Below are 25,221 nucleotides of genomic sequence, written 5' to 3' on the forward strand. Positions count from 1 at the left end.
TATTATTTTGCCTTCCTTTTCTGTCCTATTAAACTGTCTTTATCTCAACCCACAAATTTTACTTTTTTTTTCCAATTCTCTCCCCCATCCCATTGGGGGGTGGGGGGTGAGGGGGGTGAGCAAACGGCTGTGTGGTGTTTAGCTGCCTGCTGGGTTGAACCACAACAGCAGCTGTGGCATCTTGACAGGGATGTTTGTGGGAGCCTGCAGCATTTATATCGTGGCTATGGCTGAGTCTTGAACCCGGAGTTTCTGCCTCACACATCAGTGAGGCATGTCCAATTAGGACAAAGCCACTTTGAGAAAGAGCTCTCAGCTCCTGCTGGGCACACTTAACCTCTCATCCAGGAAAAAGGAATATGGCAGCGCACCTCTGAAAGGCTGTCGATTTTTCATTCGTTCACAGCATATTCACTATGTCCTGCTGCAAAGGCTGCTGTAGAGTAAACCTAAGTGCAGTGTTGGTTGTGTATTTTCAAATCTGTGATCAACCAGGAAAAAAAATCAAAAAGTGGGTTGCCTGTTCTCAAAGCTCCAAAGAGATTAAAATGATCATGCTGCTTGAGACAGGCAGGTGGGGCAAGAGTTCAGAACTGATGATGATAACAAGGGCTAGAAATGACACTTTCCTCCTCCAGCGCATCTTGAGCAGAACCATTGCAGAAGGGAACTTCTGTCCCAAAACCTTTCCTTGCTGTTCCCTCCTCTCCATCTAGGTAAAAACCCATGGATTTCCAAGGGCTGCCACACTGACAGGAATCTGAGTGGAAAAAAATGCTACAAGCAACACCACTCTGGGTTTTTTTCCCCCATTTCAGACTTCTTTTTTAAATTTTTAGCTGCTGTGGGTGATTTCAGGAGGCTTTGCCACAAAACTTGAGTTGAGGGATCACTGCCCACTATTCAAGGGCCTGAAGAGTAGGTAGCACAGCAGCTGCTTTCTCAGATAAGGAGGAAAGGTCTGGGTACAGAGGGCCTGGTCACTACTGTGGGCACAGGTCTCAGCTGCAGGTAGCCTGGCCACTGTCCAGATAGCAGAGAGGAAAGACCTCCCTCCCAAAAACCACTCTCACACATTTTAGCCCTGGAGTGTGGAATGACCTTCAGCTTGCTACTCTGTTGACTAATTATCGAGAAGGGGAGGGAAATGTAATGGTTTCCATAGCTAAAGGCTGCATTTCCTGAGTTGGATGTAGGTAAGTCACAGGGGGATATACACTTCACACCAGGGCAAGCAGAGGGAACATGCCTATCTGCAAATCCCTTGAACAAATGAGACGTTTCTGGAGAATGAAAGACACATTCCAAGAACAGCCTGATGTGGCTACAAGCTTAAGATTGTGTTCTACCTCTGCAGGTACAGTACCGGGGGCTCTTTCAAATTATCACTGTCTTGGGGATCGGTGGAACATTCCAAATTGGCTTTCAAATTTCTACAATCACCTACATGTCTCAGGTAGGCAAAGACACAGGCACACGGGTTAACGGTGGCACTGAGCCTACATTCCTGCTTGAGGATGCTCCGCTCTGGCAGTCAGCAAGGGTTTAATCACAGTATTCTCCTCCCACAATTCTTTCCCATTACTATGCTATCACGTAAAGCAGAACATGTCAAAGTATTGAAAATAGAAGAAAAGAAAGAGACCTGCAAGTCATTGTTTATAGAACCGTTCCTCAGAAGATGCACACTGACTGGGGTGGCATCTACATGTAAACCTACAGCACATGTGCCTCCTTCAGTGGTCTCATTTGACACTATTCTTCACTACAAGTCCGTGCTTCAGTGCCTCAGATCTCAAGGACAAAAAAACAAAGAATGAACTCCTTTTAATGGCAAAATGAACACACCATACTCTATTACACTATGTCTATTAGCTAATGCACACTTTTAAGAGTCTTTAGGAAATAGTGACTTTAGCTGAAGCAACAAAATTATGTTCTAAATATAATAAAATACATGCACTGGGGTCACAGTTATTGTTAACGAAAATTCTTTCTTCTGTCTCAGCATGTTAAGGCTTTCATTAATGAAACTTGGCTGGAGCGATACGGCTACCCCATCCACCAGGATAACCTCTTGTTCCTATGGTCTATCACTGTGTCCATCTTTGGTATCGGAGGTCTCTTGGGTTCTTCAGGAAGTAGATACCTGACTGTCAAGTATGGCAAGTATGTGTGTTTAAAGACAATTTGTCAACTGAATCTTAGCTTAAGGAAATGACAGTTGAGGTTTTAAATGTGAGACAGACTTTTAGGCTTAGTCATGGCTGTAGTACAGCCAGCTTAGCAGTGGTGTCAACAGATTTTGCTGCTTCTTGCCCTTGTCCTGTGGCACAGGCTAATCAACTGTGCTGCCAACCTGTCACACCAGACGCAGTTACTCAGGTTGGGTTAGTCTCAGCAAGGAGGAAAGGCAGCCCCCCGGCTGAAGACAGAATGGGTTTCTTGGAGGTGCTACTCAAAATATAGCAGCATTGAGATGCTCCTAAGTGCTACATCAATGCGTTTCATGATGGATTTTCAAGTGCAGAAAAGCTTTAAGACTTTTCTCTGCTACAAACCCCAGAGGTGTTCCCAAACTCCCAGGTCTAGCTGCGTGCCAAGGCACACTGTGAGTCCAGAGTATCCAGTGCCAACAGTGTGGAAGGGCTTATTTTGTCCTGGACCACATATGTATAATTTCACAAAACTAGCACGACAATTTCACCCAAGACATCCTACATGCCAGGAGCTTAAGTGCCATTTCCCTTCCGATTTACAAAAATTCTTTTTACTTTCTTGCTCTTATAGAAAGAAATGTCTCCTGTACAATGATCTGCTCATGATAGTGGCAGCATCCATCATGGGCTGCAGTAAAATAGCCCAGTCCTTTGAGATGATTCTAATTGGACGCTTCATGTGTGGAATAAGTGCAGGTAAGTGATTTCTCCCACGGGTCAGCAGGCTCTCCCAAAATTTTACATCTTTATTCAAAGTACATAATAACCCTCCACTAAGAAAATACAATATTAAAGTCAGTGATCCCTTGTGAGAAGGTCTTCTATAACACTCAGCAATAAAGAGCAAAATTGCTACTAGTTTCACTGATACCAAATGAAATTCAGCTTTGCCAAGTGCATAAATATTCAGAGCTGTCAGGAATGTTTTGATACAATATGAAACAAGTTTTTTTTCTGATGGAAAATATGTATAATATTATCTTAATTTTGGTTAACAGTACCGAAAATTATATGGTGTATGGTTTAAAGCTAGTATTCTCATAAGGCTCCAGAGAACTAGGCTGTTCAAGGCCATGGCCATTTAATTTTGACTCTGAACATATTTCAGGAACGTTCTACAAGGGCATTCAACCTGCTTCAAAGCAGTAAGTCCTTAGGGTTAGTACAAAGAGCGGGGCATAATCAAGCAAAATCACTCCTGGCAGGTAGACCACATGCAGCAAAAACATCCTGTGCTAGTATCAGTATGCCTTGGATTTGTCTCCTACACAAAAAGTTGCTTTTCCATTCAGTTTGGATATCCACAGGGATGCCTATTTTAACTTATTTCATTAGAAATTAATGTCTATTTTTCAAATAACCAGATTTTGTACATTACTTCTCTGATACAGTTGTATCGAAGAACTACAGTTGTATTTTGAGAACTACTCACCCACAGGGGCCCTGCTACGGACTAGAAGCTGTACCATGCCTCATGCAAAGACCTAATTTTTGTTAAGGAGATTGCATATTTGCATTGTTTTGCCATCACATAAAGCCAGGAGAAGAACATGTTGCTTTCAAAACAGATAAAAGGGGCTATGACCACCATATCAGGAAAAAGCTCTTGTTCCCAGACCAGTTTTCAGCATGTCTGAGTTATTTAGTACTTCACATATAGCTGGAAACATCAACTCTGCCTGAAATCATCAAAATTATTGCTGGACAGTGGAAAAGAAATACTTGTGTCTCCCCCTAAATCATGTACAAATCAACATTGAATATAGCACTGTATGCTTTAATCTGATCTACCATACAGCTCTTCTATAGCATTATGCCAGAAAAGGTTGAGATTATGTGGGTTAACTACAAGCATATTAAATATTACTACAGAATGTTTAGTTATTTAGCACTTGCATACTCTGTGTCCTTTAAAATATGCTAAGGCTCACAAGAGATACTATGATGAGGCTACACCTACACCTCAAAGGGAAAACTGTACATTTCTTAAGATCAGGAAACTGCACTGTGAAAAGAAGACCAAATACTTTTGTAGAAAGGGTTAGAAAATCTAGTACTGAAAAATCTCATACATGGGTTGAGGTACGAGAAACAACTCAGTGCATGAGGCAGCTATATTCTGTAATGCTTAATTATTTACATGCAATTTTATTTCCAACGGTTATGAATGTCTTCTTTCTTCTCTCCCATAATTCTCTCCTCATGTCAAGGTCTTTGTGTTCCTCTACATCATCAATACGTTGGAGAAATTTCCCCTAGGAAGCTACGTGGATTTGCAAACTCTACTTCCTCTTTCTTTTGGTCACTGGGAAAAGCCGTAGGGCAAATTTCAGGACAAAGGTATAATACAATTGATTTCCCACCCAATCAATTTCTGGATCCCCTCTGAATTTTGCTTCTTCCTCTGCTTTTCCATCCATTCCCTTCTCTCCTCAAAACCAGTGCAATGAACCTTTATTCTACACACACATTTTTATTCCTGCCAGGGAGCTGCTGGGCAGCCAGTCCCTGTGGCCCATGCTGATGGCCTCCTGTGGACTTCCAGCACTGATCCAGCTGGTCACTCTGCCCTTCTTCCCTGAGTCCCCACCATATCTCCTCATGCATAAAGGAGACCAGGAAGGCTGCAAAAAAGGTAATTGAGGGCTCCAGCTTGCTGTTTCTCACTTAACTTTCAGTTGTTTTGTGACGTTTACTCTCCCCATATGGAAAAAAATAAACAGGACAAAGTTTCTCCCTGCTCATTTCCAAGATGACTGTGTGAATACAGAGTATATTTTTGTTGTAGTCCCTACACAGAACATGAAACTACTTCTCTCTACAGTTCTGCATTACAAAACTTTTCGCATTCAGCTGACACCACCTGCCCTGTCAGTCTGATAATAAATGATAAATGATAAAGGATAAATGATAAATGATAAATGGCTGTTTGCACTGCAGGGCTCCACAGGGCACCCCTTAGCTCTGGTTGTTGTCTGTGTACCCTGCTTATACCCTGAGAGAAGGAGGAAGGGAGAAAAGTAGGACCCATGAGCAGGGAGGGAGTCATTGTGCACCCCACTAGGCTCCTCTGTCAGAACAGGTCCCTCTGTGCAGGAGGGGACCAGGGCTCTGGAACACCCTATAGGACATCTCTGCCTCACACCACAGCCACAGCCCATGCATGCTGTGCTGCCAGACACATTGAAGGCCTGAAGGCCTGAAGGCCTGAAGGCCTGAAGGCCGGGCACCCCTTAGCTCTGGTTGTTGTCTGTGTACCCTGCTTATACCCTGAGAGAAGGAGGAAGGGAGAAAAGTAGGACCCATGAGCAGGGAGGGAGTCATTGTGCACCCCACTAGGCTCCTCTGTCAGAACAGGTCCCTCTGTGCAGGAGGGGACCAGGGCTCTGGAACACCCTATAGGACATCTCTGCCTCACACCACAGCCACAGCCCATGCATGCTGTGCTGCCAGACACATGCATCACCTATTCAACAAACTCCTTAGGCAACAAACAGAGACAAATTAACATGGCAGGTCTCGCTCTCCTTCTCCTCCACAGCCATAAGGCAGCTTTGGGGTGAAGGCCATCACCAAGCAGAGATTGATGACATCATGAAAGAGAAGGCAACAATGAAAAACACCAAGATCTTGAGTGTGCTGGAGCTAATGAAAGAGCAAGCTTTCCGTTGGCAGCTGTACATGATAGTTATTCTGACCGCCACAGTTCAGCTATGTGGCATCAATGCAGTTGAGTGTATTTCCCCCTTAAAGTCTCAAAACACTTATTGACAACCTTAAAGGAGACATCATGGCCCCAGGAGTTCCCTCCATTTTTCTCAGGCTTCTCAGGCCACAACTTGCTGTCTGCCAGCCCTCCTACAGGGCAGCAGCAGCAGTCTGCAAAGATTGGCCAGGCTCTTCATGTGACATCCCTTTGCCTAGCACTTGGTCCTTGCTGAAGTTACCTTCCTCAGTAGCTAGGCTTATTTAACAGTCATTTTTTGAAGCAGTTACAAGGCCCCAGAACCCACTCTTACAAATGAGCCCAACCTATATTGGCAAAATCTGCAGTGTAGTTTTATGTTACTTCTGCCTGCAACTGCTGCTATTTACCTCCTGGCTCTTACCATCCTAAGATGTTGGGATGGCAGTATGCTCACTCTACCTTTAAAGCTAATCAACGAGCATGCTCACTGTTCTGGCAGCTTCTGCAGTTCTCCCCCTCTTCCTCACAGCAGCACTTTTCTGGGATCGTTTGGAAGCCACAGCTTTGCAATTGCCTGCATGATTCTTCTACCTCTAACATCACGATGCAGCAACATCTGTAAAGGAAATACACAGCTGGGTCTAACACAGCTTAAACTGGAATCTTTATCATCTCAGCATATCTCCAAACAGTAGCAGAGAAAAGACAAAGATGCTTGTTTTGCCCCCTCATGACTCTGTAATCCATGTTCTTCTTCCTTGAGAATATCCTACAATGGCGTTTTTGGATGGGCTCCAGAAGAGACGGTATACCTGGCTGTTTCTGAAAGCACCTAAATCAGGACTCTGCAAACCTAATTACATTGCAGCAGCTGGAGGTCCTTCTATCCAGCATTTTATCTTTTACCAAATTAATTAATTGATTGCATTTTATAATGTTTTTGTCTGCCAATAAAGTGAATACTACCAAAAAGAGTGCAGAATTCTAGCTCACTCCAAAGCTGAGCTGCATACTCCTTGGTTAGCAGCTCCTATCCAGGGCAGTGTCACACAGCTATGGGTAAGAAATCAATTATTTTCTTCTCTTACTGTTTTATGGGGTTTTTTTCCAGATTTATTTTTATACTTTTGAAGTCCTCCAGACAGCCGGCTTTGATGAAAGAATGATCTCCTATATGACCCTCTCTGTTGGACTCTCTGAACTCGTAGCTACTGTAGTCTGTGTAAGTCACATTACTACAGGAATGGGTCACAATTTGCTCTTCTGGCACCAATACCACTGTGATTTCTGTCCTTCAGAGCTCCATCATTGAGCGACTGGGCAGGAAAGTGCTCCTAAGAGGAGGCTATTGGATCATGGGTTCACTGCTAGCTGGTATCACCGTGACTCTCTCCCTACAGGTAAGGAAACTTTTCTCATGGCAGATCTCTTTCCATTATCTATTCTATTTCTAACCTCTGCTCACAGGCAGGATCATGCTACTGAGAAAGGAAAGTGAGGCTTAGAAGTGCCAAAATAACTTCTGTGTTAACAGCTTACCCTCTGGGAGGGGAATATCCTAAAGATCAAGCTTGTCTATACATAGGATTAAACCCTCTCTCAGCAAGTACTGTCTTGTACTCCTGCCTTCCTTTCAACATGATCCCATGAGCTCAGCAAGGAGCACATAAAACACTAGGAGACTAGCACTGATTCCGAATTTCATCACACTGCAAGGACCAAACACTGGCCAACGTAGACCAAAAGACGGTCCTAGGAAAATGGCCCTTTCTATTCATGCAGTTTTTAACAAGTAACAATAAAAAACCAGACTCTTTGCATCAGTTAATTTGAAATTTAATTTTGCTGCAGAAGATACTGGGAATGCACATATCTGTTCACAGACTGGAGACCAGTTCACCTCTATAACACTGTGTCATTGCTGTAGCTTCTTCAGAAGCAAGTCTCCTGGGTTACCAGTATTCATCCAAGAGCTACTTTATAGATACTACTGTAAAATTAGCCTTGAAGCAAGGTGGCAGCAGACTTCCAGTTTTGCTTCATTCATGAAGGATCTCAAACATAGGAGAGAGAAATCTTTTTCCCTGAAGCATCGAGTCTCATATCTTTCTGACTAAGATCTAGGAAAGTTCCTTTTCAGTACCAGTTATTGAACCTATCACTTAACAAAAGTGAAGAAAGATATGATTTGGCCTTCCCATATCTCTAAGGGTTGGGGGAAGCACCGCGGGGTCAAGAAGAAAGGAGGACAGGGTGGAAAAGTACTGTTCAGACTTCCTTTTAATTGAAGGCTTCCGAGCTTGACAGCTGCTTGCAAACCTACTTCTCTGCTCACCCAACAAAAACCTCACTGCTCCATCCACAGGAAAAAGCACACACATTTCTCTGCCAGTTCCCCCACACTGTATATTTTTTCTTGAGGTGGCAGTGTTGGAAAACAAGCAGCATTTCTCACCTATGGTTATCAACAGATTTCACCCAAAAGTTTGTTATGTTTTTTTTTTTCCCCAGGACCAGTATTTCTGGATGCCATACTGCAGCCTTTGTCTGATTATCTTGTTTGCAGTTGTCTTTGGAGTCGGGCCAGGTGAGCACTTCATTCAAAAGAAATAAAGGAATCAAGTCAAGTGAGCTTATTAATATAGCTAGGAAAATACTGCATAATATTGCATAACATTTAGCATAAGTAAATTTATTTAACCTAATCTTGTAGTCATTTAAACATTGTGGGTCCAATCATTGGCCAGAAACTTCAATGCCATCAGGATTGGGTTTTGCTAACAAGAGGAAAGGAAGAGAGCAAAAAGTACTCACTGGAAAAATACAGCAAAAATAGAGCAAAAGCAGATGGGTAAAAGATTTTTTTTAAAATACTAAGAAAAAGGAAAGAAAAAGAAAAGCAAGAGTTCTTTTAAATTCAGTGTTGTATAATGTTACATCTTATCCCACATGGACAGCAGTGCAGAAGACCGACTCTGGAGTAATTCTTTTCCTAGCATATACTACGTGCTCCTTTTAAAATTTTTTTTAAAGCCTTTCATTTTTTAAGTATTTGCCTTCCCATATGGCAGGGCTGAATTATTTTCCTAACTCAAAGCTGTCGAAGTCCTGTGACTTCAAAACATAACTGAAATGCCCAGGAAGTGAATCCAGGAAGATCACTCATGGGCGATCTAGCAGTATCATGCTGGGAATTCTTGTTAGTAATAATAATTGTTATTCCATCCTTACACAGCTTCCTTCATGAGATGTCAGACTTTCTCAAGTGTTAACTACTTAATTCTTTAATCTCCCCAATAAATGTATTTGAATAATTTGCCATTTTCATAAGCTGATGTCTAGCAGTTTATACGATGCCACGAACATTTTCTTTTCTAAAAAACAGCGACATACTCAAATCTTTTGAATGCCAGTCCATGATAGTAGCATCTGTTTGCTGACTGTGTAATGGTAGCACTCAATCCAAATGTTCAAATCAAACACATCAACAAGTAATAATTCTTATTCTTCCTTCCTTTCAGCTGGTGCCACAATTTCCATTAGGGTTGAAATTTTCAAGCTCTCATGCAGACCACCCGCCTTTGTGATCAGCGCAGTTCTCAACTGGCTGGGCGTCTTTGTGATCGGAACAACCTTCCCGTTCATTGTGGTGAGTGACTTTCCCTGGGACACTCTCCAGGGGCACTAAGCTCGAGTCGGCCATGGGAGCAAGAAGAAGAGCAGCAGGAGATGGCAATGCCATGTCAGTCTAGAGTGGCCTTGGCACCTGCTCTCCCAAGTCCAGTTTTGCGGCTGAAGGGCCCTGATTTGCCCAAGATACTTATTCAGATTGAAATATTTGTCAAAGGTCAAAATACAAAGAACTCCTTATCAAATTCAAAGTACTTTGGGACCCAAATACAAAAACTGTGCCAAGAAAGTGACAAAAGAAAAGATATGCTCATCTTGCTCTCTTTCTCACTTTGCTCTTCCCTGCAGGAAAGACTCAAGCACTTCTGCTTCCTCATCTCTATGGGGGTACTTTTCACTTCAGGGATAATTATCCACCTGTTCCTTCCAGAAACAAAAGGGAAATCAATCATGGAAATCACAGAAGAATTCAATAAGCTAAACTTTAAAAAGAAGCATGTTCCAGAAACTCCAGATCATGTCACAGAGGATTACACCTTCTGCACCAGGCTTTGACCTGCTGTTAGGGGGAGTCAGGCTTTCTTAAAAGAATGGAAAAAAAGACATTTGTCATTTTCTGACTAGCAAGTCAGTCCAAATGGACTGACAGCTTTCATATCTGTCACTTACAAGGTTCCCATTTTGCCAAACCAGCACCTTTCTCAAGCACTCCACTCTGGGCAGCTTCGAAAAGGGATGATGGCTGATATTAACAGGATAGACTCGTGTGAATCATGAGCGTTTTGGCTTAACTTGCTGATGTGTAAATCTCTTCTATAACAGAGCAACTAATACACACTGAAACCACATGTAGAATTTATAAACACTCTGCTGACCACAGAGAAAGGGAAGACCTGTGATCCCCTCTCTATGATTTCTGAGTGTGTTTTTACAACCCTGAAATGGGAATAGTGAAGTTCTTGGCTTGCTGTCTCCAGCCAGGTTTCAATCCATAACAGATTAAAGAAAAAATTTAGTATTATAGGAGAGAAATTCTTTGTTTCTCTAGACTCAACTGAATAATCAAACCTTGCCAGGTTCCCATGCATAAAGCCATGTTGTCCTTCTGTTGTATCTAGTTTGACAGACTTCAACCCTTTTGGATTGAAGTTTTCCATGTCAGCAGCCCTCCTTGGTTTGACTTAAATTTAATTTTTTGCTAAAAAATTCAGCCATTTGATTCTAAGCTCAGATTTGTTCATGATAAAGTATGGGGAAAAAGTTCATATACAACGATTCTCAAGGAATAGTGCCTTTCAGTGGCAATACAGGTAAAGGACTCATGGGTGGAATCCAGTCGCCATAAAACACAAGCACCTAGAGTCATTTTAGATACTCTGTGCTATCTTACCCATCACCGTCGTCATCTCAAGTCTGTAGCTCCTCTTCCAGGATCAGGGTTCCCCCAGATATCTCATGGGCTATGAATCCCATAGCAATTTAGCTGCTACTTTCCTTTGTGTGACTTTTGGCTACCTGGACCCAGTTTACCCCAGAAATGCCCCAGACTGGAACTCCTGGATGTAACAGAATACCTGTTGCTTTACAGTTTCTCCTAAAAACATCTGTACAGTACCTCGCTGTATGTTCAGCATACTGTCAGCAAAAGCTCAGTCATGTCCTCCAGCTCTTGGATACATACAGGGCTCCCGCCTAGGGTGTATTTTTCTACCATGACTAAGAAGTGATCACATATCTTCATATTTCCAGGCTGTGTAACCAGTACAGACTCTTCAGTTATTGTTCATTGCAAGTGTAGATACTGATTGACAGCTGTAGAGATGACTGTAAATATTTTACGCCTTGAATATTTTGTCACTCATTTACAGTAAAAGCGGGAAATGTAATTCTAACATAAGGAACTTCTAAGGCGTTCATTTAAGCATTTCCAACAACAATTTATGGTTTCATTTACAGTCTCTCATAGGAGTTTTGCCAATTTTTACAAGCATGTAGTGTGCACAAAGATAAGGAAACAAAGTGAGATAATATGTTAAAACATATCATATGCAAGTTTTCTAACTTCCAGATTTAGTGTGATACACCATTCCCAATGATCTCTGTTATAGGAATGAATGCAATGTGATTTTCTACACTGATCTATAATCAACATCTGTGCTTGAGTTCACATACTGCAGGCTTTCAAACTGTGAATGATCTTCAAGGCAATCTGATACCGAGTTCCTAATTCTTCTTCCTGCTATACATAGTTGAAGGTAAAAAGAGTTTGTGAGCCTTATAGGATAGCGTGATCTTGTAAAGTACCACAGGGATTAATTTCACCAGAAACTTTTTTTGAAATATGCAAACTCATGAGACTTTTCTTTTCTTTAGAAAGTGTCTAATTTTCTGCACATTTCCCTCTCTTAATGAGAGGCTCACTCAATCCTAGTAGAAAAGCAATACTATTAGCAAGAATGTGAAAAAAGCTAAGGCTCGCAGTGGAACACACTATGCAAATTAAAATCTAAACTCTAGACTTGCAGAGTAAAATAAGTGTTTTTATCTCCGATATTGCTTTGACTGGCATATTTACTTGAACTCAAATGAGGCTATTCAAAATATGAATTCAATTGTTCATCTTAACTGCTGCTTATTTTTATTTGGAAATGTGAAACATAATAAAAATGGCAGATTGCCTTGTAATAAAACTTCTGGCCTCCACAAATGTTTCTCTCCCAACAACAGGATCAGCTGACAGCTGACTAGAAAAAAAGTTATTGGTGCACATACCCTTCCATGATTGGGGTTTTTCATTATTCTTGTCTTTAGTATTGAGGGACACTTAAGACCTCTCGCTAAAAGATAATCTATGAAACATGAAGTGTCCTTAAAGTCAGAAAAGCTCAATAACTTTGTAGTGTTCCATATATATATAACAACATGATTTAAAACTACCTTTAAAACTAGTCTTTGGAAACGTAAGCGGAGTGGCATCGTGTAGCATTGCTGGAGTGACTCTCTAGTGAGCCACTTCTCTGGTCTCAGTTATTCATTGATGTTATTAGGAAAGCCTTCCCCATAAGATCCTCACCAGGAAGCGAGCGGATGCCCTATGGAACATTAATGTGACAACGAAGCGGAACAGCTATTTGGAGCACAGGTCAACCTTCGCCTGTGCTCAGTGGAGCAAGAGCTGTATTCTGGTAACAGTCTGGTCAAGAGATGAAACAGCAAAAAGGTATGGTTCAAATATACATGGGAGGTGACAAAGAGGACAGTCATTCAGAAGTTTCAGGAAAACTACATGTACATTGTCTTCCAGAGACATCAGCTGATAGATAAGATATGTCTCAAATACTGATTCCAACTGAGGCAGATATAAACACTTAAAAACTGGGTCAGCAAACTGCTGTCAGCTAGTCACAAAAACCATAGATCTGGTCTAGTTAACCTGTATTAAGGAAGGCCTAGCACAGCTTGGCATATATGTGTCACGCGTGACTGTAAAATTGCAAGATAAATGACTAAATGACCTGATGTTGTTAGATTTACTGTCCTGATCACAATTATGACTAAAGGATATCTGCAAGATATCTGCTAACTAGTTGTTAGCACTAATTATGAAACTGCACATCTAATACAGGGGGCCTCAGCACAGTGTAAGTAATAAGAGCACAGAAGCAGTACAGTAACTCATCAACATAAACGCAAAAGACATTACACATTAAGGGCATTACAGGAGGAAGACTCTTAACCTACCAAAAGTAGGAATCCTAAATTAAAGTACAAGAGCAAGGAGCAAAAGTTACAATACGTATGAAGTATACTAAGTAGAAGTGGGTGAAGCAGAACATAAGAAAATATGTGCAACAGGCTGCATTTGGGAAGGAATGCCCCACGCTGGTAGCTACATATTATTGCCTGCTTGTGTCTTCCTCCAATATCATCTAAGCAAGGCAGATACTAGCAGCTGACATGGCATTTCTTTCCTTTGTCAGATGCACATTATGTTGTTTCAACTTTGTACAACTTTACAGAAAAGGAAATTAATTCTTAGCATCAAAGGGACAGTCTCGCTTGTGCTCTAACAACAGCTTATCTGCTGGAGAACCTAATCTGGAAAAAAACCCGTCATGAACTCTCAGCACACATCAACAACAAAGTACGCTTCACAATGAGGACCACATAAGGACGGGAGAAATGGCCGGGTGGCGCTAATGCAACATTTCAGACATTAGCTAGAGATTCTGTGAATATTCTTTGCATGTGATGTATTTTCTAGTAAATATGACTACTTGCACCCAATAAGCCCGTTATGATTTCTTCATCCTCATCTTCTTTAACTGAAGTGTAAATGGCAAATGATATTTAAGCCATTTACCAGCTTAATACATACAAAACCCTCTTAACTATGAAATAAATGAAGTTAAACCCTGAGAATTTTCTGTCTGAAGGAAGATACAGCACTCCAGCTATGGAGGTTACAGGACAGTTTCAAAGCAATCTTTTTTTCCCCCAGACATAAAAATAAATATACTGACTAATAGCAAATGCCAGACAAAACTGCATGACGTTGAATCTTCCTCTCCCAGCAAAGGGAAATCAGCTACTATTAAATATTTAGCTGGTCAAACCTGGTGTGCCACTGCAGAATAGTTAAGTTTATACCCTATTCCAAAATGATGGAGCATTTAAATTCCTTTAAGTAATGATTAAGTTACAATGTGCTCCAGCTGCTGTCACATGAAGAGAGAATAGCTCTTTCCTATTATATGTCAAAGTCCTATAGTTCACTGTCCAAGATTCCCCATCTAAGATTCCCAACAGATAACTTTGTCTTTATGTTTCTCAGCTTATACTGAAAACTAAGCAAGTTATGATTATTGGAATAATTTTTAAAATTGATGTCTCAGTTCCCTAACCCCCAGAGTTCAGGAAGTATACAGATTCCCCACAAGGGAGACCATCTTGTTTACTTGGGCTAGACACAACCATTGGTTGAAATATTTAATCCAAAATTTCTAAACTTTGTACAACAGCTGAAATATGTGTAATTAACTCAAAAACCTTTGAAGTAAAATTTAACTTCAATAACATGGGACTAGTTCACTGACACTGCTATTGCATAATGCCAGCATTTGTTCTTTTGGCAGGTACTAGCCAGTAAGCAACAGGAATCAGCTCTTTGATAGGAGATGGCTACCTTCTTCTCTGACCTGGTGAGTATATGGTCACTTCTTCTTAGGGCTCTGACTTATAAAGGACAAAGCTAACATAATACAAAAGATCCAGATTCCTTAAAGGTTGTAAGCTCTGTTGGGACAGAGACCATCTTTCTCTTCTGCATTTAAACATCACCAAGAACAATGGGGCTTGGGGCCATGAAAATAATATTGCATGGTCTTTTCCATGCAACAAGATGAAATGAAATGAAATAAAATAAAATAAAATAAAGATAAAATAAAAACTAACAAAAGTCCTGGCAGTTCCACCACTAACAATACTACTGTATTTTTGTCTTCTGAATTACTGAAAACAATACTAATTATTAAGCACTCTAATTACTTCCCAAAGTAATGAATAGATTAACTGTACTGCAAAAGGCTAAGAAATTCATGACATGAGCTTTAAAATAAATTACTTTCTTCATTTCATCCAAAGATAATTAATATTATCCATCAAAAGTTTCCATAGTCTTAAACAGGGAAGAAGTGATAAGTATTTCTTGCTCCATTTCTCAACTGCCAGCAAGAAGCTATTTTGCTTTCCTTTTTAAGTATTAAAATTGTTAATTTGTAAGTCTATTGCAAGAAAAAGTAAGAGTGAGGAGGTGAATTCTTAATTTGTTTGAATGCTTTTGTCAATCAGCAAATCCATTGAATTTGAGAGAGGATTTTTAAGGAAATTTAGAGTCTGCTGGTCCATAGCTTCTTGGTTCTTGTCATGTGATAACTTGGGAAATCCAGCTGTGGACTAATTAAGTAACAAGCTCTTGAAAGATGGACCTAAGAACCATAAAAAGGAGCGTTCTTCTAAGTACCTCCCAGTCCAGCATTATTCACACTTGCACTACTGTGTTCCTGCCTGGTTGCATTTTCTACCAGCTTCTCTTCACCAGGCACTGATCTCCAAAAAGCTGTGAGCTCATGAAGTTCATATCTGACATGAAAAGAACACAGAGCACAGTGTCCCCTGTACAGAGATAGTGTTACTGTCCTGTTCTGTGATGTGCTGAATGAAAAGGGAGAGGCAGTTAAACCCCAAAGGACACTGAACAGATTCTGATGGAATCACAATTGTCCTAGGTTTGGTCTGCTAGGTACAGTCTAAGCTGTTTGAGGATAGCTCCATCTAGCCTTGCAGACACTTGGAAACAGGACAGATGTCCAGTGGTATCACATACCCCAAAAAGGTCTGAGTAGTTACATGTTCTGTTTTTCCTTATTTACAGTTAAAATTATTTCATTCATCAAAGCAGCCAGCGTATCTCAGTCCCTAATCCTTGACCAAAGAAATTATAGACAGACAGTATCTCCCTAGCCTGGAAGATGCCAAGCCCTTCAATATGCAAGCACATACTTTCATGGTTAAATAAGTAGAAAAAACAAAATATTGAAAAAGGAGAAATTATATCCCAAATCAAAGTCAGGAAGATTTTTGTTTTAATGCAATTACAGGGGCTATTCCAAATTATTATCTTCTCTTTGTAGTCCATGACTTTCTAAAAAAGTTGAATGTTAAAAGGATCTCTTCTTTATTATGCTTAAAGATATGACACAGTCAGAAATGAAAGCTGAGAGTACAATAAAATGTTGGGGTTTTTTAATGCTGTACTTTGTGGCGTAACATTATGGTTTGATGTACATAGGTTACTGCAGATTGCAGACAAGGAAAGTGATTGTCTCTTCCCCACATCCCGGACTGACACCTTTATCCAGTCAACCTGTCAGATATTGCAGGCATACAGTGAGAACTGTACTATCGGGAACAACTTTTAAAACTCATTCTCCTTCTTGCAAGCAAAGCGGTGGATTATCACTCTTACACTAGCACTTAGTCTTGCTATGGCACTGTGGCTGATGATTGTACTTTGGCAGTAGGATTTTGGAAAAATGTTCAAATCCAAAAGGATTTGAAGTGGACAATGCAGGTTTCCAGAGGGGAAGGACAAGTGTGGCTACAAAGACTCTGGCCCTGCACAAAACTAGATTAATGAGAAGCTGAAGGAGCATTTTATTTTTGCTTTGCAGGTTCAGTTCCAGGGACTATTTCAAATGATCTTGGTGCTGGGAATTGGTGGCAGTTTCCCATATGGATTCCACATTTCCGTCATCAACTATCCTTCTGTGGTAAGTAGCCATCACCCTGAGGTTGAAAACACAAAATTTAGAGCTTGAGCTTGCCATTCCCCCATAAATTTCAAATTTACTGAGCATTCAGCTGATACATCTATGCCTTTTCTTTGGCTACCAGTAACATCAAATGTTTAGAGCACTTTTTCTCCCTTAAAGAACAGGATGGTACTTTCTGTTTTAAATAAATTGTTACCACATAGTATACAAGCCTCCAAAGGAAGGCAGAAAATGTGCTTTTAGCATGCTTCCTCAGGAAGCTTACTGAGTATCAGTTTGTATCAGTACAAACTTGAAGATTTTGCAATGTGATCTCAGCTAACTTGCTTTACTAAGAAAGTTAGTCTCAAAAGAAGTCTAATATTAGAACCACAGGCTAGATCTAAAGCACAACAGCTAAATAATACAAAGGGATCTTATACCCATTGTCCAGTCAAATCTCATTTTATTTTTCAGCACATCAGGAAGTTTATTAATGAAACCTGGATAGAGCGACACGACTCGCCCCTCCATCCTGAGACAATCATGCTGTTGTGGTCCTTCATTGTGTCTGTTTATGGGATAGGAGGATTCCTGGGGAGCCTCTGCTGTGGCTACCTGACTACAAAATACAGGAAGTAAGTGTTTCTCATAACAGCTCAATAGTCAGAAAGTACAGGGAAATACCAAGGTGAACAAATAAACCTCTTCTTGGTTGAAGCAGTCTGACTGAAGACTAAACTGATTTGGTTTGCTAGCACATCCACCTCTTTCAAGTAGCAAGCAGTCTTTTAGCTTGTTTACCTGCTCTCCCCAGTGAATTGTATTTCTGTAAAGGATGCGTTCATCATCACACCACCGGATCAGTGCCTCTGGGAGTAGCAGGATAGCGTACCTGCCTCATGTTCTCTTCAAGATCCCCTATGACTCTCATAAAGATCTCCCAAGCTCTACAACCCCCCAAAAAGGAGCTGTGTGTCTTGTGTTGTAACACATTATATGCAGTTACACTAACCACCTGGAAACCACTGTGTGGAAGATATCCTTAAGTGTCAAAGAAGAGCCAGATTTCCATTTAAATACACTCATTCTGGGGTGATGATGTTATATTAAATATTCAGATCTAATCTAATGAAAATGTGAATAGAATAGAAAAAAATAAATTGCCTGTAACTACACTGTAAAGATACAATCAGCACCAAACAACTTATCCAAGAGACATCTCTGTTCTTGGCAATCCATTTTACTGAAAGTCAGTTCCAAACTATCTTTCCCACTGGATGGAAAAAGGATTCCTCACCCGTCCGGTCTGTTCTCAGTGCCTTGTGTGTAACACCACTAATTTCATTTGCAGAGAAATTGGCAAACATATCTACTTGGTGTGACCCACTTAAAGATCTGCTCCACAACCCACTGATCCAGAGGCCCCTCATATGGGTCTCAACAAACCATCTTAGCCTGCCTGCAATTGTGTTCTTTCCTCTCAGGTAAGTGCCCCCAAGAAATTTCTTGTGGGACACTGCCTCATCCCACACTCAGAGGGTCTCCCAAGACTGGAAACAAGATCACACACTTCTCCCATGGGTTATTTAACACATGATAACCTAATTGCTGAATCACAGCCTTCTAAATAGAGGATCTCTGTGAATCCTTAATGTGCGCAAGAGGACTCTTATCTAGCAAGCATCACGGCAAAACAACTGAGTGCAAAAGACTTTGATTTGAGCCTGAGACATCAGGGTTGTGAACGTACGAGCCCATGATTCACACGGAGTGTCTTTTGAAATATGCCTCTAAAAACTCTTTCTGCCATCTCGGATCACATCCATTTAGCCAAGAGTGTCTTTAATATGAGCCATTCTAGAGTGGGAGCCATGGACTCAGATTATTTCTGGGGAACAACCTGACGTTTTATGAGGAGTTCTAGCCATTTAAAAGTCTTGGTGGCAACCTGGGCCAGTTCTTTGAGCTCTTTCCCCACTTGCACTGTGGAAATGCTGATGAAGTGTTCCAACTGTTTAAATTCTAAGCTAAGAAATATTAATGAATTCAAATCTAAAGGATCCTGAAATTTTAAAGAATCACTTTGACTATCCAAAGTCAAAATTATTTCAGCCATTCCTCAAAACAGCAGGAATAGCTGTACCACGCTTCCTGTCACAGCAAGGTTAGTCAAAAGAGTACAAGACGTTCTCATTTCACACTAAATTCTCATGGGCCTTTTTTTCAGAAAAAAGTGCCAAATGTGCACCAACCTGATCATGCTGGTAGCTGCACTTTTCATGGCCTTCAGTAAAACAGCCAAATCCTTCGAGATGATTCTGGTCGGACGCTTTCTCTATGGCATTGGTACAGGTATGTGCTCATGCCACTGTGGAGAGCAAGCATCCTTGCTGTCCCAGGATTGTCTGTACAGGTATTGCCATTCTTGAAGAATGATTTTTAAAGCAAATATACTAGACACTTAATAAAAGTGAATGACATCATCCCTTTTGCAAGAAATTTTAATCCAAATACCAGAGTGAATGGAAACAAGGTAAGAGGGGATGGAGTCAGAAAGTTAAGCTTTTCTCAGTATTTTAACAGTCATTTATCCTCTTCTATCTTAAAGGTTTTTCTCTCAATATACATCCTCAGTATGTAGGAGAGATTTCACCCAAGAAGCTGCGTGGATTTACCAACTCCACAGTTGCTGTTTTTCTGACACTGGGAAAACTCACAGGACAGGTCATTGGACTACGGTAAATATTCCAATCTTTCTATCAGGTTACACTGAAAGTAGTAGAAATCTTTCTATAACCTTACCCTCTCACCTAGTCAGTGACTGAGAAACCTTCTCGTTGTCCCCAAAACAGGCCTTAGCTTATACCAGAAGAAAAGTTTTGATCATATTTGAGGCAAACATATAGTTTTAAATATAGGAGAAAGAAAAATTAATTACTCATAATCTGATTTCTTCTTATTTCCACACCCTTTCTACTAGGTGACTTCCCCTTCAAAATTTACTATACTTACATGAAAATTCTTGGCAAGATGTTTTGGTCCTGTGGTCAAACAGTGGTCAAATCAGTCTCATCAGTTCTATAGACATTATATTGGATCCTAATGATATTTAGAAAGTTTTTCAAAATGCCAAATAATTTCCTTAGAATTGTCAGAAATAAAAATAGCCAAATTTGTGAAATTTGCTGAATTATCAATTCAGGTGTTCGCTCCACCACACCCTTGAATGGAATTTGAGCAATCCTCATCACTCAGAAAAACTTTCTGAACATTCATTCCATTATTTCAACATAATTTTGTTTCACATACACTTTCCAGGGAGATTTTAGGAAGTGAAGCTTTGTGGCCATGGTTGTTAGCATCTAGTGGACTGTCAGCACTGGTTCAACTGGTTACCCTCCCATTCTTCCCTGATTCACCGTCCTACCTCCTGATACAGAAGGGTAATGAGGAAGCCTGCAGGAAAGGTAGAGTGTCTACTTTCCTCATTTACTTCATTTGATATGTTAGAGTGACAGCCTCTGTAGAAAAGAAAGCAGGGCAGAGCTGTGCAGCACAGTGCAGTGCCATGGAGTAATAGCAAAGGCAGTTCTACATAAAACAGTTGAGGTACCTACGGCAATACATCTGTATTAACCTGGGGCCTCACTCAGTCTAATTTAATCAGTTAAGACAAGAAAGATAGATATATATTAGCACGTCTAACATTTCCCACTAGGTGGGAACTACTTTATTTCTTTAAAGGAAACAGTTTAGGTAGTTCATTTTTTATTAAATAAAATGTGCTTTACTTTGTTTACAATTAAGTCAACTCAACATTAGAAAGATACGCTATACTGACAACCAAAGAAACAAAATTCTTCCATTCGCCTACTGCCCCAGACCCAACCAGATGACAGAAGCAGACAGCACCAACACCATCACCTACGCCAATGGACAGGCAGATTAAAGGGTTTAACGTAACCACCCGTGACGGAGCTATACTGGTAGAATAATCCACTCCCCTCTTTCTCCCCAACAGCCATCAGGAAGCTCTGGGGGGAAGGAGACCATCAAGCAGAAATTGATGACATTATGAAGGAGAAGGTTGCAATGACAAGCACAAAAACCTTGCGTGTCCTTGAAGTAATAAAAGAGCGATCTTTGCGCTGGCAGCTTTACATTTTGATGACTGTCATGACCACCTTGCAGCTCTGTGGAATCAATGCAGTTGAGTGCTCTCTTTATCCCCAGAACTTATTCTTTTAAGACAACACTAGGCAGCATTACAAACCCCTCTAAGTTACTGGCTGTTACACCAGCTTAGAATTGCATCACAATTGCAACACTTTTTTCACAGGTGCATTTCCTCTCTGCATTTTTCAGATATACTTCTATTCTTTTGAAGTATTCCACACAGCCAAGTTTGAAGAATACCTTATCCCATACGTGTCCCTGGGAGTTGGGTTGTGTGAATGCTTATCCTCTATACTGTGTGTAAGTCTTTTCAGACTTGAGTTTGAAGTAAAAATTTAATGTGGTCAACAATTGTACTTTTCCTTACTTATAACTGGGCTCAGGGAAGATTTGCATAATCTAAGACACATTCTCCTGCTTCTGCAAAGCCACATGCAGGATAAAAGTGAGCTTTTTTCCCAAATTATTTGCACAATTGTATGTCTTTAAACTTTATTTTTATCCTGCAAAATAATCTTCTGATGTTCTGGATTAGATGTGTGTATGTATGTGTGAACAATTTGATATATACTAGCATGCAAGAAAGGGAACTGCCTAACAACAGCCTAGGGTTGACTAATAAATTAATTAATAATAAATTAGCTTTGAAGAAGCTAATGAAATTCATTATGCTGTTATTCAAATGACGTTGATTTCTGACTATTATTCAAATAAGTCTTCTGAGAAGAACACATGGAGAGGAGAGGAATTATTTCATTTGAGAACTGGGATTTATGACCCATGTTTTCTGCTTTTCAGAGCACCCTTATAGACCGATTTGGGAGGAAGGTGCTGCTATGGGGAGGATACACGCTGATGTGTTCTGTGCTAGCACTCCTTACCATGACCCTGTCACTGCAGGTAAAGAGGCAGCAGCTGGCTACTTACCCAGCATCAGCCCACCTTTCTGATCCTGCCTCACAGGATATGTACAAAAACTTGAGTCGGTGGCACAAAATACAGAGCTCTGCTATTCTGTCATGTGTCTAACAGTTTGATATCACTGGTTTCTCACTTTTAGCATCAGTTTTTCTGGATGCACTACTTCAGTGTTATCTTGATCTTCCTATTCGTTATCTTCTATGGAATTGGACCATGTGAGTACATCAATGGCAATGCTGGGAGGAAATTTTGTATCATATTGGTTGGTGACACTATTGGCAGAGGAAGAACAGTCTAGTCCCATGGTAAAAAGTTCTGGAAATTAAGGAGGGAAGGGCAGATACGTACAAGTGGGAGACAGGAAAAAGATACAGACACCTCAAATTTTATTGCTGATCACAGGATCTAAATAATTTAAAATACAGTACCATCTTCTCTAGAGGGTTTGAGACTGACATTTCAGAACAATTTTTAAAATACTCAGCTAAAAACAGGATTCTAGGCATTGCCAGGTACATCATAGTAATCATACCCTTTGTTAACTTAGCGAGTTAAGCTTTATGCCTACCAACATGCTTCAGGTACAACTGACCACAGGAGCCAAAATGGGAGTTGGTTTTATAAACTGCTGCGCTAATACCAGTGCAATATGGAACTGCGCAGATCCACTGGCACCAGAAAAAGGATTCCAGTATGTACGAAGAAACCTAAATTAACAGCTGTAGTCCCTTTCTGGAATCAAGGTCTTTCACCGTAGCAGAGGCCACCTGCCAGCAGGCCACCTATTCTGCCTGTCTGCCATTTTCTACCACTGCCATTGTGAGGATCTTCATTAAGAGCAAGGAAACAAGTATACCTGGTTTGTGTTTTGCTTTTCTTTTTCAGCTGGAGCCACTATATCTATCATGGTTGAAATCTTCAGCCAGTCATTCAGACCATCAGCCTTTCTGATTGTTGGCTGCATCAACTGGATGGGACTGTTTGTACTTGGGATGATTTTTCCATTGATTGTTGTAAGTGACTCTAACTGGATCCCTCCCTCCAGGCTAATCCACTTCTGAATGCTGACAGGGAGCAAAATAATAGCAATAAATTACAATGACATGCAAAGCTTAGAGCTCTGTCCAAACACCGAACCTGCTCAGGAATCCCCCAGGCCTGTCAGAGGAGCAGCAATTGGACTCAGGTCAAACGTGGCCAGTAGAAACTCCTGGTTTGATACCTGTCCTGGTTGGTGTATTGAGCACACTTTTGAATTTTAATTACTAAGACACAGACTTGCACCCGAGGGCAGGAAATAGAAATGAGATTCTTATTTTCCTTACAGTGTCTCCCATTTCTGCCTGCAGGATAACCTTGGACCCTTCTGCTTCCTTATCTTTTTGGGGATCCTTGCTTTATCAGCAATTTTCATCTACCTGTATCTCCCCGAGACCAAGGGAAAGTCAATCATGGAAATAAAAGCAGAGTTCAACAAGCTGAATTTTGGAAAAAAAGAAACCTCAGTCACTGAAAATAACTTTCCTAAGGAACAGTTGTTCTGCACCAAACTCTGAATGTTCAGAGGAGAAATTTGCATCTCTTAGAAAAGACAGGAAACAATGTTGCAATGGAACTAAACAGGAAACATTAAAAACAGACTGCAAGCTCTTCTGTGTCTTATTCCTTTTTTCTTTTTTTTTAATAGAGATACGAAATCCATTATGCTAGTGTTTTATTTCTTGTTGTTATCTAAATATTTTCACAGGAAATTTCATCACTCAGTTTTAAGATCTACTGATTTTTTCTAAAAAAAAAACCCTTTTATGCTAGTCTACCTTATGAAGTTTTAAAACATTTTGTTAACAGCCTATAGGGCCCAAATCCTGCTACAAGAACATACATACAGGCTCTGCTCACAGCCCTGGATCCACAACCCTGGGCCTCAGTTGGTCTCACTTGTTCCCAGGAGTCCTGTCCAATGCCACAGATACCTGAACAGTTTGTTATTGAGCTTTCCTAAACAAGACCTCACTAGCTCTAAGCACCTCAGAATCAGGAAACAGCTGACAAATAGTTCAGAGAAGACTATCGGAAATATGAAGGAACAAGTGAAATAATTTAAGAAGACAAACCAAGGGAAGGAAGGATTAAGAAGGCTGAATGATCATCCATCATGAGGCTGGGGAAACACAGAAGTCTAAAATATTTGCCTACCAGGCTGATAGAGGAAAAGCTAGATACGTGGTTTAGGGTGACCCAAGCAAATATGGGTTCAAAACTTAGCACAGTAAATTAGGAGAAAAGGTTCCAGCCATGGTAACAGGAAAAAAATATTGAAAGTTAAATTATACTGTGCAACGATCCTTCTGGAGGTGTAATGGAAATCTCAGTGGAGAACATCCTAGTAACTCTAGGAAGGGAGAAGGACCTGCCAAACAGAGTTATTATTGTACGCAAAAGAAGTAAAGTGGCTCCTATAAAATAAAGCACACTCCCAAGAGCATCTGTGGTGTCTAAGGATCTGATTTCCAACCTGGTACATAAGCTTCAGGGAATTACATCAGATGTTTTCAGAGAAGAAAGAGTTTGTTTTGGAAATGTTTTTCTTGTTATGTAAGCAAGCTGCAAATAAGTAGTGGTTATTGTACCCAGCAGAAAAAATAGGTTCATTGGAAATACAGTCTAAGTTTTTCCAAGTGACCACTAGCAATTATAGTATGATTTGTGAGTAAATGTTTTGAATCATGCCACCTGCTTTCAACTAATCACTGAAGAAAAGATTAATCAATATTACAAACAGCAGTTCCTCTCCTTACGGATGGAGCTGTCATTTGAGTTTGTTTTTAACGCTTTGACATAGGAAACATGCACTGAAAATTCTGTTCATACAAATATACTTTATTTCTGTATTTTTTTCAGGATTTTCATTATTTTCAGAATGCTTTGGATACAGGAGATGCAATCCACTAACATGGGCTGTAGATGAACACTGGCACATAGTAATTAATCTCCTGACATTTTATTTGCTGGCTTTTTACTGCAAGGGTGCTAGAGGGAAGGAACTGACTTAAAATCAACATACACCACACAATCAACTTAAGCATGTTCATACGGAGGTTTTCACCGTTTAAAAGTATTTGTTTACATTACACCGTTGCAGCACATGCATTTAGAAAGCCCTCCCTCTTTTCTGTAGGCTGGGGAATGGAGTGAGTAGAAAAGCTCTTAACTCACAGAAACTACTGGGCATAAAGACACCCATCACCTTTAACATGGAGAGATTAGCAAA

At 40.5% G+C, this 25,221-nt stretch overlaps 2 protein-coding genes across 2 annotated transcripts in view; both read left to right on the forward strand.

The window, feature by feature from the left end:
• The window catches only part of LOC103899487 (solute carrier family 2, facilitated glucose transporter member 11), a 10,978-nt gene extending 886 nt beyond the window's left edge, over positions 1–10,092 (forward strand). The window contains exons 2-12 of the mRNA XM_009279968.2: positions 1,358–1,456; positions 2,009–2,169; positions 2,791–2,915; positions 4,430–4,559; positions 4,706–4,854; positions 5,761–5,948; positions 7,019–7,129; positions 7,206–7,307; positions 8,419–8,494; positions 9,429–9,556; positions 9,886–10,092. Coding sequence (XP_009278243.1) covers positions 1,358–1,456; positions 2,009–2,169; positions 2,791–2,915; positions 4,430–4,559; positions 4,706–4,854; positions 5,761–5,948; positions 7,019–7,129; positions 7,206–7,307; positions 8,419–8,494; positions 9,429–9,556; positions 9,886–10,092 — 1,476 coding nt within the window. The remainder of the gene's footprint in view (positions 1–1,357; positions 1,457–2,008; positions 2,170–2,790; positions 2,916–4,429; positions 4,560–4,705; positions 4,855–5,760; positions 5,949–7,018; positions 7,130–7,205; positions 7,308–8,418; positions 8,495–9,428; positions 9,557–9,885) is intronic.
• Positions 10,093–14,714: 4,622 nt separating this feature from the next.
• On the forward strand, positions 14,715–23,506 carry LOC103899490 (solute carrier family 2, facilitated glucose transporter member 11). Its single transcript, XM_009279970.1, has 12 exons — positions 14,715–14,738; positions 16,770–16,868; positions 17,328–17,488; positions 19,081–19,205; positions 19,462–19,591; positions 20,172–20,320; positions 20,875–21,062; positions 21,219–21,329; positions 21,828–21,929; positions 22,090–22,165; positions 22,836–22,963; positions 23,300–23,506. Exons 1-12 carry the CDS (start codon positions 14,715–14,717, stop codon positions 23,504–23,506), a joined length of 1,500 nt encoding a protein of 499 aa, XP_009278245.1.
• Positions 23,507–25,221: the final 1,715 nt, after the last annotated feature.

The sequence above is a fragment of the Aptenodytes forsteri genome, unplaced genomic scaffold (genome assembly GCF_000699145.1).
Source record: "Aptenodytes forsteri isolate BGI_AS27 unplaced genomic scaffold, ASM69914v1 Scaffold323, whole genome shotgun sequence".
Lineage (NCBI taxonomy): Eukaryota > Metazoa > Chordata > Aves > Sphenisciformes > Spheniscidae > Aptenodytes > Aptenodytes forsteri.